The 17,129-nt window shown below is 32.2% G+C and overlaps 1 protein-coding gene across 1 annotated transcript in view; it reads right to left on the bottom strand.

Moving 5' to 3' along the window:
* LOC118181758 (paired box protein Pax-1-like) overlaps nucleotides 1–9,732 on the bottom strand; it is a 134,357-nt gene extending 124,625 nt beyond the window's left edge. Inside the window, exon 1 of the mRNA XM_035350953.2 lies at nucleotides 9,592–9,732. Coding sequence (XP_035206844.1) covers nucleotides 9,592–9,649 — 58 coding nt within the window. The 5' untranslated portion in view covers nucleotides 9,650–9,732. The remainder of the gene's footprint in view (nucleotides 1–9,591) is intronic.
* Nucleotides 9,733–17,129: the final 7,397 nt, after the last annotated feature.

Below are 17,129 nucleotides of genomic sequence, written 5' to 3'. Positions count from 1 at the left end.
AATCTATTTTTACCTGAAAAAAATAAGGATGATGAACACTAAAACTGCGAAAACCGTCATTCTGATATTTTTTTAACCTTGCATATTTTTCATGATATTTTATCTATGAAATCAAAATTACATCGCTTTTCTTATAGTTACTGGAACATAACAGCATGTGAAACTTCACAAAGAATAATGGTTTAGGATCAGAATCACAGATAATTAATTATACCTTAAACTGCAACGGCTATCCATTTGACCCTCTTTCAGTATAATACCAAAAGCTTACACAAAGAAACTTTTTCCAGCAAGAACGATGTTATAGTGAAATAAGATAAAATAAATGTAAACAAATCATATTTCAAGGGTCTGAGAACATAAATCGTGTAGTTTAATAGTGTAGAGGACCTTCAAAGGAGATCTTTTCAGAGCACAAAAAAAGACCTCTGTAAGCGCAAACTTTTGCTTCTAAATTGAAATGCGTGAAACATAGAGCATATCATCCACAAATTATGAGGTATTTGTTAATTATGAAAGAAAAATAAAAAACATTATTTCCTGCATTAGCAAAGAGAAATGTTTCTTCAAGCTTTTGGTCAAATGTTGTCAAAAGGGTTGCAAATTATTATTTCGGTACAGCAAGAATTATCACACACAGTTGTTTTGCTTCCTTAAGAGCGCTATAAAATGTGGTATGAATTCGTGTAAAGCCGCTTCTATACATTTCTTTACATTTTGCATTTGATTATGCTATTTTTGAATTTTTTGGCTTTCGACACAATAAGCTCATGGGTTGTCAAGAAGACCGAAAGCCACAGAAAATTATGAAAAGAAACATGTATTAGTAAATCAAAAATTTCATAAGTAGATTCTGTTATAGGTGTTTGAAATCTGCATGTGTAAAATATGCATATGAGGTTGTAGAAGCATTAGATTATTTCGAAGCAGGAGAGATGAAAAATGAGCAATGGCCTTGCCGGGACTCGAACCACGGACCTCTCGAATACGCGCCGAGTGTGCTGACCACTACACCATGAAGGCATGCGAAGAAGGCGGGAGAAGTACCTTATATATCCCCCTTTAAAAGGGCGACTGAGTATTAGGGGATCCAGTCGCAAAATCCTGGTGGTGGAGAATCAACTTCATCCACCACCATTTTTAGTTCGGGGGCCACTGTAGGCTCATTTAGAATTTTTCCGATGTCAGAAACTGAAGAAATGAGCTATACCCTCGCCGGGACTCGAATATCGGACCTCTCGAATACGCGCCGAGCGTGTTGACCATTACACCACGAAGGCATGCTGCGAAGAAGGCGGGAGAAATACCTTATAAGGTAACAGATATAGGTCTTCAGCTTTAATTAAAATCCTTCCTGCCATCCACCTGCGTATTTTGCAATTCAAAATCTTTATTGCACAATAATTATATTATGCGACTCTTTTAAAAATTCTGAGTCAGTGTTTCTCTAAAACAAAAAAAACCATGAATTATTTCTAAGCTAAATTTGCCTACTGAAATGAAATATGAGCTCATTTACTGAAAGTATGCATTTAAGTTTTTTTTTTTTTTTTCTATCCAAACACTGAAGTAAAATAAAAATGCAGCAGTGTAAAAAATTTCGCACAGTGCAAGAAAACGGTAGAGCTATATATGAATTAATAAAAATTGCGTTTTTATGACAAGCATCTATTTTTAAGAACAATAAATTGCTTTTATGTTAAACGACACTGGGTCCCATTTCTGATATTGAATGTGTCTCTTTTTATTGTCTGACCCCTTTTTTAAAGAATTTTAACAAACTCTAAAATATTTAAATATGTTTTAAAGCATTTAACTATTTTTAAACATTTAAATATGTTCTCCCTTCCCCTTTCTGGAGAAGAAGCGAAAATATCCGATTTCATTCTGCTATGAAAAACATTTTTTTTTAAAACATTTTTGTTGTTTTTAATATCTGCCTGAATAAAAATTCAAGATAATTACTATTTTAAATTATGCATTTTATTCTTACTAGAAATCTATTATGTATCCAAAATTGTCACAGATTGAAGGTCCAACTTTTTGGCTCACTTATAAACTTGGTCTATGAAGTCTATGAAGCATCATTAAAAAAATGCTTAAGAAGTGTATAATTATGAATAAATTTGCATTTGTTAATAATTATATTTATTTGTTTATTGTTATTTTGCTACTGTATAATTTTCTTCTAAGTTTCTGCTTTCTCTTTCTGACTCATTTTTCATAGAATTTACATGCATCTGGGCTGCGATGATAAAAGTGCTTAGAAAGCATTGTTCTAAGAAAGATTGCTCCCTTTCTTCCTTACACTAGGCAAACCCACGAAAACCTAAAGTAGCTACCTTCAGCCTGGCAGGAATAGAAGGGGCAAGCTTCTAGTAAGAATATAACTACTCGGCCACTAGTTGGCCAGAGATCACATAGAAAAAACACAGTATTAACCGGGCTCTCTGGAACCGGGATTTAGGTCGAATAACGAAAGGCCGAAAATTCTGGAAAATCATAGAAAGTGCCATTTATAGGTTTCAGTCAGTTAAAAGTATTCAATCTCTATACCTATATGTGCATCTTGCATCTATATTTCTGTACTTATATATCTGTATCTATTATCTATACCTAAACTTATTACTTATACCTATTTCTGTATCTATACTCTGATATTTATATCTATCTATCTATATATTTATGTATGTATATATGTATATAAGTATATACGGTATATAAATATTAATTTAATTAGTTTAAAAAATCAGTAATTTTTTACCCACCTTTTCTTTCTTTCAGTTTTTGTTTTGAATCAAATTCATACAACTTTTTCAGAACATTAATACATTTTGCATCTGCAAAATGTTAGAATTAATTTTTATTTTACCAAACTCTATCAAACCTGCCAAACGATAATTGACAGTATTTATTATAATGACATCTCAACTTATTTTTCCTAAAATGTAATCTCCTTACAGGCAGAATTTTCTTTTATACAGTCACGTAATAGTTTGCTTTGATGCAGTTAACTTCTGCTGTCATGAATTCGAAATTGAGCAAAGAATAACAATAAAATTTAATTCAAATGGCAGATATTAATTCTGGGGTTTTCAAACAATTGTGACTGAAAATGAAACTTGGCCGTCTGCTTAATTATCTTCAGACGAAAAGACCGTCATTTGCTTGGGCTGGATAATGTTCGCCACGGTCACTGGAACTTCGATTTCAGAAAATTCCAGATAAGTTGGTAGGATTTTTAAATGGGTCATTCACAAAGAATTTTTTTCTTAGGGAACAACGGTGAACTTATTATTTTATAAATTTATAAAGGGCAGATTTCTGAAAAGAATTTCTGAAGGCGTAAGGCCTGAGGAAGTTTAATTGAATAATTGATTTCTGCTGCAGGATAATGAATTGTCACACAGTTCCAATCTCACTAACCAATTTATTTGGAAAAAAAATGCTTTACAGTTTATTAACCACTCCCTTATTCACCGGATTTGATGCCGGTAAACTACGTTCTCCTCCTTCAAATCCCACTTGAAAGATCATTCTTTTAATAACACTGAAGAGATTAAAAAAACTGTAACTACAAACTTAAACAGTATTCCAAAAGACGAGTTCTACGACGAATTTAAGTAGATGTACGAACGTGCCAAAAGTTGTATATAATACAAGAATTGTATGTTGAAGGCTAAGTAAGGTTGTTGCTTTTTCAACTTTCCATTTTGTACGAATTTGCAACTAAAACTTTGTATACGCACTATATCTCACTGACAATATATTCTTTTGAAACTAGACATTCTATAATGTATCCATAACGCGTCATTAGCAATTTCATTTTGTGAATTATTTTTTAGTTATCTTTTAGTGAGCATCTTTTCCGATTACGTTTGCTTACTAAAATTTTGAAGGCGTTTCCATTTTCCCTACTAATCATTTCTCTCAATTTTTCTGATATTCATTTCTCCAAATGTTATAACGTTTTGAGTTTTATCTCGGTAAAGCACATGTTTCGTTTCCGTTTGTTCAAAATCCATAGTTTCAAAAATAACTTTGATAATTAATAACAAAAACAGTAGTAATTGTTATAATGATAACAACAACAATACAAGAGTTTGTAGGGTTGTACTTGACCTGATAATGCTAATTAGCCCTAAAATCCTAACAGACTTAAAACGAGTGATAGCTATGCCTGAAGTAACTAGAAAATCGTCAGAAAGTTTAAATCTTTTCATTTATACATAATTTAGAGCATAAACACAATCTCTTGTGCAACAATATCAACTACTGCTCGTAGTGATACAACTAAACAGAACAGTAGAATTTAAGCTAAACTTTCAAGAGTAGTCAAAGACTACACAATTAAATATTTGCTAGAAGTTGGCTCAATATTTTACCAACATCCATGCCTTCTCTTGGAGTTGAGCCCGGGCCCTTCAGTACGGCAGTCAACGTCGCTATTCACTATCCCGGTTGAGCGGCCGATTTTAAGAAGTTAATCGCTTAACGTAAATTAGGTTATAAAGGGAGAATTGCGAGAAAATATATGACTAATATAATGGACAGACACTAACTCCCTTTTCTACCTGTTTGTTCTATGTATTTATGTTTTCTATTTATTTATCGATACATGTATTAAGTTTCTTATCGGCAATTTCTTTTACTTCCTGATGGGTTACGCTTTAGCTTATGCTTATTTAAATAAGATAGTCCCGAGAGTGTTCGGAAGCAAAATAATAAGGCCAATGTCCTCGAAATCGTCCAGTTATGAAAAGGACCATGACAGCAGTTTGCTGGCAGTTAATTTGTGGTTTTCTGTTTGCAGCGAACCTGGTAGTTTAATTATATAACTTTTGAGTGGCTGAAAATATGTGGATATATTGCGAAATATTTATTTCAAAATAACTGTTCACTTCCACGCCTATCGAATTAATTTCTACCTTTTCGTTGCCCTGCGTTGGCAACACGCTTTTAAGATTTGTCGTTCGTAGAATTCGGTCGCTAAAAGCGTAGCTGACCTGTAACTGTTGTAATTCCTATTTTATGCTTATTTGTACTCCTGAATTATTACTAAATGTTTACGTGTGAATGTTATATCATTAAATGTCTTCAGTTTGATTTAAATACACCAAGAGTCGTGGAATTTATTAAGGATATTTAAAACCGAAACTGCGTCATCCATGTCGGCACCATTCTAATACGAGGTACGTAAACAATAACAATTTGGAAATAAAGATTAATTCTAGTTCTAAAAAGATAGACTCCAAAGACGAGCAAGGACTGAAAACGGGTATTTGTTATATAGAATTTTTTGTATGCGAATAACATTAACTCCTAATCTAAACAGAGGTTTTCAAATGGCAGCTATTTTAAAAACATTCGTTTAGAAAAGTGGGCAAAACTAATTTCAGATATAATAAAGCACATTAATACACATTTAACAGAATCAGTGTGAAGAAGATCGCAAGCTGCTATAAATAAGACAATCACGAATTTTTTTTTTTTTTTTTTTTAAACTGTGAAAACTTTTTTTTTTTTTTTTTTTTTTTTTTTTTTTTTTTCTGATTTCCTTTTTAGCTAGAAAAACTATTCTCAGTTCTTCTTCCATATCTAACAGTTTGCACATATTGTTGTTTTACATATCCGTTGTCACGAATTACTTGGCAAATCGGAACCAAAAAGCCAACTGATACATGTGGGAAAGCTATCGATGCGGGGACAATAGATCGATTTTTTTACTATACTTAAAAGACTGTGCTCCAGTTTGCACAATTGCACAGAAATGCTGCTGTTCGTAACAATCCGGAAATTCAAAACTTCGATTACTTTTCTTTACAATTGCTACTTTGTTCTGTTGCAGAATTTATTTAGTAATTCAAGAAAAGGTTTGCATCAACATTAAGGCATCATAGAACGTAAAACGTGATTTTTTATGTTATAAATATGTATTTTCTAGTTGCCAAACATCAATTAATGCTGAATGACGCCATCTCTGTCTGCAGAGTCGCAAACAGATAAAAAAAAAAGAGGATTCTTTTGCTAGAAGTATCGACGATTGCTAATAAAAACAGGTAAAAGAACTCACAGATTCATTAGTCTATATAACTGTTCATTATACTGTTTCATTATTCTATAACTTCTCAAATAGATTGAATGTTATTCTATATCCTCAAAATTCTGTATCTTCTCAAATAGTTTAAATTACTTGAGACGAAACTATAATAATAACGTTATTTTTTGCATACATCATGATTCTTTTAATCTTTCCAGCTTTTATTCAACTTATAATGAGTTTTTTTTACTTTTGTCATTCATGTAACACCCTTCCATTATTGTCGAAACTTTGTGACAAAACATCTTTGCTGTTTTTGACTAGTATAATATATACGTATCCTTAAATGTCCTTCATATGTAGAAGTGACACTGAAAGTGCAATTTGTGTGCATAAATATAATGCATATGTGCTCGCGTTTAGTGTGGATGTGTATTATCTGAGCAGGTGCCTCGTAGAACAACAAGAAGCTACTAACAGATGACATTTATCTATGACTCGAATTCGATTGATATTTTAAACTGAATTTGGTTTATACGTTAATAGCGTATTGATATCTTCCCTTTCAGAAGCTGTTATAAATAAAATAATTAATAATAGTGTTAAATACTGATACAGATAAAAAGCCATTAATAGATGATGTACGGAAGTATGAAACTTGAGATTTTCTCGCGAAATATGTTCCTGATTTTGGGCCATCAAGATTTCAAATAAAAAATTTTACCTTATAAGGTATTTTCTCCCTTCTTTACTCATGCCTTGATGGTGTAACGGTAGCACACTCGGCGCATATTCGAGTGGTCAAGGTTCGAGTTCCAGCGAGGGCATTGCTCATTTTTCATGTCTCCTGCTTCTAAATAACCTAATGATTCTACAACTTTTAAACAAAACCACGCTTTCATTAAAGTAACTTAGTTAATTTTAAAATGTTCTTTCATTACTTGAATTATTTCTTACTCCTTTAAAAATATTTTGTATGAACAAAATTTTCATTGGAAAGGAAATGAATTGATGAACTAACAGAAAAAACAGATATGTAATATGTGTTATGGAATCTCAGCTCGGAAATTTTCGTCTCTTTACTCCTAAGGCGCACTAAACAATTCTCTCGAATTTTAATAAGCTGAAACTTCAGATAATATTTCCTAGCTTATTTCATAACATGCGAGCAAAGGCAACACAGTATATTAACAAGCAAGACTGAATTTTAGTTTGTAACTGGCTTTATTTACATGATAAGTATGCGAACAGTAGAGCGGTTAACTGATTGAAATATTTTAGTTTTCGTTTAAAAAGTCTTAAAAGGATGTTGCAGTATTTTATGAAAAGACACTGACTGCCTTACCGAAGGGCCCGGGCTCGAATACCGGAGAAGGCATGTATGTAAATTGTCTGCCCCTTCATAGGAGGCAACGGTGGCCCATCTGTTAGGTGCCTTCATAATAAAGTGACCACCGCTTCCGGCCTTAGTAATGGCCAACGCCTGTAATGGCGAGTGCCCGCCACTGGGGCGGGGAGGGGCGAACTGTAATCGTACATTAAAAGGTATGCTTCATTTATGTGGTTTCTTATATACGAAACGTTAATAATAAATTCTGAGGAATTGTACAAAATTAAATTTCAGAATTCTCAACTTAACTTGTTAAAAGCAAAGATAATAATCGTTCCATCTAGCAGAATTTTGCTGTCAGGGATTTCTGTTGTATTTTAAAATATTGCCTTTAATTTGAGCGATTAACACAACAAACATATACTAACTTACATGCATATTATGCTTTGCATTTGACCATTGTGGCTTTTTTTTTTTTTTCTTTCTGTAAAGCACTTATATTTACTTAAATACCTTTGAAGGATTCTTCTAAAAACAGCTGTGATGTTGAATAATAATGCGCAAATTAAAACACCTTGTAATTTCCGTAATTTAGAAATTATAAATATTTCAGAAAAACTTATCGAAAATTAAATATTTACTTCCGGTAAAGTATATAGGAATTTGGGCCTGGGAATTAAATTACAGCGCATTTTGCTTAATGAAACAATGCTAAGTTAGACTTAAATAGCAAACCAGACTGATTTTTCCCTAAACTACTCTAGCTTCACTTGTCAAAATATATATGTTACCTTGCCGGATACCTTGTATAAATTTTCGAAATTGATGTGTATTTAGCGAAACAAAGGTTACTGATTATATACATTTTAGTTATGTTAGATTATTACTATATTTAATTTTAATTTCTTACGCGAGTCATATCGTACACATTTAATCAGAAATATGCTAAATGAATTACTTTATTACATTTTATATTAGAAATTAAAAGTAATAAATTATAAATAAAGTATTAAAAGGTGATTTAATACTTTATTTTCTGCTGAAACCTGAACAAGTTCTAATATAGGAAATAAGAAAAATTCCATTAAAAGGAATAAGTTCAAAACATGTACATAAAGAGATTCTTGAAATTCGTTCAGGTAAGCATTTATTAATCGTCTGGTTTGTAAGTAAAGAGATTATTCTTTGAATACTGTATGTTAAGCACGTTATATGTTAGTTTTAGCTATTATTTTATACTGTAATCTTCATTTTGGTGTAATTAGTAATCAGAATAAGGTTTTTAGAAGGATTTTGAAAGAAATTACTGTTTAGAAGAAAGACACAATTTTAAGCTATTTTACTCTATTTTGGTGTATAACAAAACAAATTTTTTAATGCTACGCTAATAAAGATTTCACAGAATCCATATATTAATAAAGGAAACATTTTAAGAAATGCTATAATTCATATTTGCCGCCCTTTCCCGTTTTTTATTTTTTTTTTTCCCTTTATTATATGTCTGAACGTAATAATAGCAATGGAAGGTTATATGCGCGCACTATCATATATTACGCCTGCCATTGTCAATCTTTCTCAACCTTTTTTTAGCGGCAAGTCTAAAGCACTTTTTTTTTTTTTTTTCTTCTGAGATTGTATCAACTTATATTATATATATATATATACATCTTATATGGGAAATGAAAAGAAATTCGTTATTCCATTATAATTTTACTCATAAAAATATATCTACTTCATGCTCTGTTGAGTAACAATAACAATAGAAAATTTTTTAATTCGTTTTGTGGTCCTCATGATTTCAAATGTTCTTCCGAATACTAAATTTAACTTGCGGAATTTCTAGAAGAAATGCGAAATACTGTTTAGAGACCACCCTGTTGCGTTAATACAGGTGTTTCACTTATTTTAATATTAGATATAAAGGATATAAAACAAATTATTAACATTAAACTTATTTCTTTATTATTTAAATGAGTTCGATTCTCATAGTATTGAAATTAATAACAAATGCAATTATAATAAATTATTTTATGCTTCACAGTTTTACTGTGACCAATGGAATGTAATATTCAATCAAAATGTTTTATATAATTTCAAATTTTAATGTATATTATTAACGTTTAATTTAAAAAGCGTAAAACCTTTCTTTAGTTTTATTAAAATTTTTGAAAACTGATTTTATGCTGATCAACCACAGTTCCTCATAAATATTTTTACTTACCGAAAACAGCAATGTCATTATGGTAACAACTGGCGTCAATTTTGCACACACTTCTCATTGTCAAACAGTTTCTGTTTTAATATATTTATTTCTTAAAAAACAGAACTTCAGATGCAAGACATGCTGCCAACAGGTACTAACGATAAGCTAAGAAAGATATTTATGGATCCTTTTCTCTGCGCGTATTTTGATGAGACACAAATAAAGTTTAGTTTTGTCGTCGTAAGATGGCAGCACTTAATTATGTTTTTCATTTAATTTCGTTTTTTAAACCAAAAAGCGCCTAAAACTCTCAAATATTTAAATGCTGAATGAAGATTTTGCGAAAACAGTATTAACTAGATTTCATAAAGAATATTTAGAATTAAATACGGTCAAATTCTTGTTTAGAGACTGTCAAGGAACTAACGAAAATTATTGTTAAATCGTGGGTATTGCCAAATTGCGTATATGTCTTAATTCAGTTTTAAAATTGATAATGCTAAGATTTTTATTTGAACTCAGCAGTTATAATTCAGTACAGATCACAATGTCTCAATCATATTTAAGTCTTATTATTGTGCAGACCAGGAAACGATCTGACGTTTATGAATGGAACATTAACCTTTTGAGAGATGCCAGTTACCCCTAAGAAAGAGTGTTTGCTTCATCGAATGAACATAGTTGCTTAGCTTCGTTGCAGTGAGAATTTTTTGTGGTTCCCCCCTTTCCATGAGTTCCAAGGATCTTTACGTGGTACCCCAAATCTTTGATGCTTTAAGCAAGTGCTTATTTTATTTGATGATTAATTCAGTTCTGATGTAAGCTTCTGCTGATTTTCTTTACACATAATCCCTTCCTGAGGTGAGGAATAGTGTGGAAATTGATGCGTCAGAAAAAAAGGCTTGTTTCCATCTATCAGGATTCCACGTTTTATGTTCCTGGCACCAATGTAGTTCTCATTTTTGCATTTATTTGGAAAATAAGAAATTTTGAAATAACTTCTCTGACGTAAATATTCTGCTTTTGAATTCGATTTGTATGTGTCGAAATTGACTTCTATGGATTCGTAGTTAGTCAAGCAATTCCTTTTGTCGCAGTAGTTTTTCTTTTAGACGTAACAATCAGCTTTAGCATCCTTATGGCTCTGTCAGTAAGTTTCGTTTTCTTCCCACAACTGCTTTTCATAGACGAAGTTTCGTCCTGAATATTGCATATCGTCATGACTTTAGACCCAGTATCTCTCCATATTCCCGATAATTTTGCTGCTGAGGATAAAAATGCATTAATGAGTTGAATACCAACAATCTGATCTCTGGCCTTTTTTGAGCTCAGTCAGGCCATTCATTTTCCTTCGCTACGAACTATATTTTACAAGCCACAATTGAAATTGTCAGCTTTTCATAACGCTGAAAATATATATAACATAATCATATAAAAAGTGGTTACTACTTTTGCGGTTTACTGGGTAATCGAAAGTAACAAAATTAACATTTTTAAGCATAGTGTTTCCGTTATTTTGGACAAGCCCTGTAGATGGCATATAAGATGAAAAATTTGGGAAACACTGTTGTAGGATCATTTGCTTTAAACGTGAGTCACAGAACTGTTTCAGCTATTTCATTTTCGTTTTCGGAATATAATATGGTTCGACATTTGTTATCTATTGATTATAAGTTTCTTCAACAATTTCAGATCTACGAATTTCAACTTACGAATGAAAATTTATGCTGCTATAGTCTCTCGGAGCAGCGTCTTGCTGTATGGCGAACTTGGTATCTTCTAACTCATCATAACTAAATCCCACTTTGTGAAAACAATATTTTCAATCTAATAACAGCAACCCAGGTTCTACGAGCAAACTTCGTAGCATTCGAAGCGTTAGATTTCAACTAGCCGGTATAATATAGAGATGATTCTAAGTAAGACACAATAACACGCCGAATAAATACTAATTCAGAAGTCAAACAACAAAAATCAGCGTTATATTTACAAAATTTTCACAGGACTAGTTTCGATGGTTTTACCGAACCACCATCTTCAGCTGCAAAACCGCAAATGAACCAGATATGAAATAATGATTAGATAAGATAAGAAAGCCTGGACAAGAATAAGCAAGTGGCGCCATCTGTTGGTGAAAGCAGAACTAAAACATAATTTCTTTAAAGGCCGAAGGCAAAGATGGATTGGAATTAGGATCGTTAACTAGAACAGAAAGATTTTTATGAATGTGAAATGCCTCTAGAAAATCCAGTTCTCCAATGGAAGATGTTTTTTGAATAATTTTGGCAGCAGAAAAACTGAAAGTGTGGTTTTCGGACCAACAATGTTGAGCAACAGAAGACTTCTGTGTTTCCTTTTTTCTAACATATGCCTCATGTTCCTTGACGTGAAATTTTAAGGCTCTCTTAGTTTGGCCAATGTAAATTAAACCACACTGGCAAGGAATCCTATAAATACCCCAGGAATTCATATCCAGAATGGGGTCCTTGAGTATGGAACTCGGAATTTTATTGATTGGAGAATGATTCTAAGTGTTGACAAAACCTTTTGTACAGAAAGCTTCTAATGATGAGCTTTAAAAAGGTGTAACATCCAGATTCACTGGCTGTAGTTCGTTTCTACATATTGCTTTAGAAACATGATTTTCATGACGGTCGCTACAAATACAGTACACTAAATAGAGACTGTTTCTTTCGAAAATTTCTTCAGAAGGCATCCTCATAAATAATTTGCAGCGAAGCGCATAAACACCACTGGCGTTATGTCTGGAAACACTGAATCGAGATTCGTTATCTGTGCAGTGTACAAAGCATGGTAGTATCACATTTAAATTCTTTGAACTTAACCTTTATATCATTGGATGATTTAAAATTCGTTAAAAATCACATGCTGTGTTTTGCGTACAAGACTGATTGCTTATCTGGCTTTATAAATAGATTCGATTATAAAACATTTTAAATACCTCAAAAGACATCTCTTTGAGACTTTTTTTATTGTTTTCAGTCCATGAATTTCTTGTCCCGGCAAAACTGAAAGTATTGCCACCTGAGAGAAATATTTATAACAAACTTCGTGCTTAAGCAATTCTGTCGTAAGCTTAAGCTGGACCTGAGTAGAACTACGTAGGTGGGGAAGTTTAATATTGATTTCTACTGAAGGGGCAAGGAGTTTCAGTGAATTTTTGTTTCGTTTATTGTTTTGTAACACGAAAGCAACTGTTTCAAAACAAAAAGAATTTCCATATTTTCTTAATAATCCTTCATCTTTTATCCCTGTCATTCGGCGTATATTAATAGCAAAAGGCATACATGTTGGGACAGTCACAACGCTTCCTCTTCTAGGGATGTCAAAAACTAAGAAAAGGTCTCAAGAATAAGACTGCCTGGGTCCCCTTCCTTCCATTCTTCGTAGGAAACTTGCTTTTTTGACATGTCAGGGGGAAAAAAAAGTGCTGGAAAGAAGAAAAAAAATTCTTTATGACAAAAAAAAAGAAAAAAAAAAAAAAAGTGCTGATACAATTAATGAATTAATGAGCGTCCGGAGCAAAATTCTTTGACACACACACACAAAAAAAAAAAAAAAAAAAAAAAAAAAAAAAAAATTGTCAGCTGATTTCAAGTTATAAAATCTTTCATTTTTTATTACCTGGTTTATTAGAATCTAATTTCTGCATTAACGCCTAGAGCCCCCCCCCCAAAAAAAAAACTACTGACTTTCGGAATCTGTTTACGAAATATTTTGGAACCTGCTTCAAAAATTAACATTGAGCCAAACTCTTACTGATTGATCTTAAAAGTAAATCACGTTTTTAAAAAATGTAAAATCTGAGGTTGTTACGACAGGCACCCCTGACATTTTACTAAAAACACGCAAAATTTATTTTTCCACATACTAAATATATTTTAGGAAAAATATACATTGTATATTGAGTACTTATATAGTCTACTGAAGTGTATTTAATTTTTAATTATAACACAGTAAAAGTTGATAATGTAATATATTCTTGAATGTGGTTTTTCCGTTTTTAAGCCTGTTGCAGAATATACAAAATTATAATGCTAACAAGTGAAAAAGTAACTTACACATTCCATTGCAGTAAATTAAATTCTTTTTTGTAAGCGTTCTGCCATTAAGTACCTGAACAATCCAAATGGAGTGCATTTATTCACTGAAAAGTTTTTGTAATTTTATGTCAGAAGAAAAGTACGTGTGTTTAATTTTTTACTTTGAATTGAATTTATGTTAGAAGAGCACACTGTGTATTTATATTCGTTAGCAACAGATGGCAGCACCAATAGAAAAGAATTGCTCTTGAAATAGATAAACAGCTTTTCTACTTTGACTAATTGACGAAAATGGGAAAAGGGCAGGAAGAAGTCAAGTGCATATGAACTTACTTTTTATCCTAATGTTCAATACATGTTAAATAATTTTCTATGACTCCATTTATGTAAATTAAAAAAATTAAACCAAAATTGTTTTCAAACGCGGTTATTAAACTGAAATAGGCATTTCACTATTCAACATATTTAATTCTTTAATCCTACACTTGAGATCTTCAATCTTAATTTGCTAAATTTTTTATATTATTCTGGATGAAGACTCATTCCATAATATTTTCCAAAATAAATGTTACGAATAAAGTTAATCTTTCGAATCTTGCATTTTTTTATTTGAATGCAACTTTTGTCAACCAGTAATTTTTTTCTTTTGTTTACTATTACATTTCGCGTCTTTATATATACTTTCTTCAGTATTTTTTTGCCTAAAACGCTTGCTTTGTTATATCGCTGAGAGAAAAATGTTTGAAATCTTATGTGAAAAATAAAGTAATAGCAAAAGAATTAATGACAGTTGAAAAGAAAGTCTAGATTTGAACTTTTCTAGTGGTAAGTTTAAGATTTGTTCCTGGACCTGGACCAAGCTGTGAATGTATAAATCATTCGTCTTCTAATAAATGTTAATTATGTTTGCTAGGCATCCTTTTTTTCACCTTAAACTCGATGTTTTAAAAAATTTCTCTTTTTGCAGACAGCTTTCTGTTGTTCATTAGAGGTTTAAACCAAACTAGCTTTACCAAATAAAATTCACAACACAGCATTCCAACGAGTAAGGTTTTCAAAATTTAAAACTCATTTCGTCTGTACAATTCAAATTTTCTTTTATCTCAACAGTTACAACAAACAGTCTTTTGCCACCCGCGGCGGAGTGTTACAGTCGATGAACACTGGGAGTTCCACCCAGTTTGATTCCAGGCGAACGGGTTGGCTGCATAGGCGTTTTTGTGGTTTTCCCCTATGTGCAACTTAGATACGAACCAGTTTTCCTTGGAAAGTCCTCCACGAAGGCATCCCTTGCCTTAGTCCTAGCGTGCTTTGCCGTAATCAAACAAACCAAACAACTTCTTTTTTAATTTTAATCTTGTAAAAAATAACTGTGATTACAGACATTGCTAAACGGCCAAGAAAAGTAAGCTGGTGCTAAAACGTCATTTTCCAAATAACCAGGGATCTAAGTGTAGAGATGTGTAAGAAAAGTATAGTTTGAAATGTTTTCGCAATAGCAGATTATTGAAGCAAGCAATAGCAGTTGTAGCGGCAAGTTTTGGAAATTATGATATAATTTTTTGATTTATTTCAATTAATGTTACTTTAATTTTTAATGCTAACATTAATATATTATATGCATAAAAATTCCAAATTTCTTACAAAATTGGCTTCAGATTTCTTTCCTTCAGATCTTCTTTTTCAAAGAGTGAGATTTCTTTTTCAACTGGTAAACGTATTACTAAATACACCTCTGCCTCTAACTGCCGTCAAGACTTAATGCGTAGAATTTCTAGAAAGAGATGGTTGAGAAATGTTCAAGATAATGTTCCGGCTTAGCCTCGTTCTACAGATGTGACGACCTTGCAACTTATTGCTAGATATGATTGCTTGGTGGCTCACCTAGTTTGCATTTGTATCCCGGGAAGCCCAATCTGTCCGTTGTATAGCAATAGTATTATAGATACAGACCATCTTAAGTGGTGCATTGCAATTTGCGGAAAATCTGAGACTGAACGATATTGGTTTGAGAGATTCCGCATGGGTCAATGACTTTAACTACTGTCTTATTTTTTTGTTTATGTATCTTATATATTTTATATGTTCTTGTATATGTCAAGTAGCTTGCCACTGGAAAGTTAAAAAAAGTATGGCAATAGCTGATTATTTTAAAAAGAATTATATAAGGAATGTATCTAGGGGGATAAAGATAACCGCTTGTGTCTTCCCTAAGTAGAGGATGCAAGGATAAGTAGAAGAAGCGCAGTTTCTCAACTTTTCCCTAAGTAGAGGAATACGCATAGTGTGAATCCTCAGGTCGAAGTATTAAGAAATCAGTAGTCATTTAAATGGCTGACATTCTGCCCAGACAGTAAACACTGTCGAAACAATAAACATTGTCGAGACAGTAAACATTTTTTGACACTCTCTGTCTTATCATCATCAGGGAGTTTTGGGGGACGTACACAAAAATATTGAGCAGAAAACTCTGGGAAGAGAGAAATAGAAATATAACAAAGTAACAAAATTAAAAGAAAATCAAATTGTAGTTATCACAGTTTAGTTTAAAAAAAGTTTGAATCCGGTAGTAAATATGCTTAAAAAATAACAAAGTAAAAGCAACTTTGATGAGTAATTTGAAATTTTGAAAAATTACAAATTAAAGTAACACAAATTAAAGACAATAATTAAAGGAAAATTTACAACATAAAACATCACATCTTTACCTAATCTTCCACATTTACGAACCAATATAATTATATAAATAAAATTGAGCAATACCAAGACAAAATGAAATTTTTGGTAAATTTCTTACCCTAATTCATAATCAACTCAAGTAGCACAGCAACGTCGTAACGACGTTGCAAACTCGTCGCGGATGTCTTTGCAAAAACTTTGCAATATGTCGTCTTTAAGACTCCCAGATGTCCGCGAACATCCACTGTTTTACAACCGTTGCAAAGACGTCTTTATTTCGTCTTTGCAGATGAGGTTTTTGTCGCATAGACATCATTATTGCATCTTTCGCAGGTGATATTTTGTTTGTGAAAGCATCGTATCACCACGTCTTAAAGACGTCTAAAGTTTCGCCAAGTTCCACCTTTTTGCAACAGTTGTGAAAATGTTGTTATTATGTCCTTGTGTTACATATTGATTTATGCAGAAAAATAAGCTTAATAATTAATATATTTTTCTTCTTTTTTAAAATTGTGTATTCCTTATTGTTCACTTCCACGCCTGTCGAATTAATTTCTACCTTTTCGTTGCCCTGCGTTGGCAACACACTTTTGAGATTTGTCGTTCGTAGAATTCGGTCGCTAAAAGCGTAGCTGGCTTGTAACTGTTGTAATTCCTATTTCAAAGCTTATCTGTACTGCTGAATTATCACTAAATGTTTACGCGTGAAAGTTATATTATTAAATGTCTTCAGTTTGATTTAAATACACCAAGAATCGTTGAATTTATTAAGGATATTTAAAACCGAAACTGCGTCATCCATGTCGGCGCCAT

The sequence above is a fragment of the Stegodyphus dumicola genome, chromosome X1 (assembly GCF_044657685.1).
Source record: "Stegodyphus dumicola isolate Sdum_Otavi_A_Nest chromosome X1, ASM4465768v1".
Lineage (NCBI taxonomy): Eukaryota > Metazoa > Arthropoda > Arachnida > Araneae > Eresidae > Stegodyphus > Stegodyphus dumicola.
This window is presented reverse-complemented; position numbering and strand designations above follow the sequence as displayed.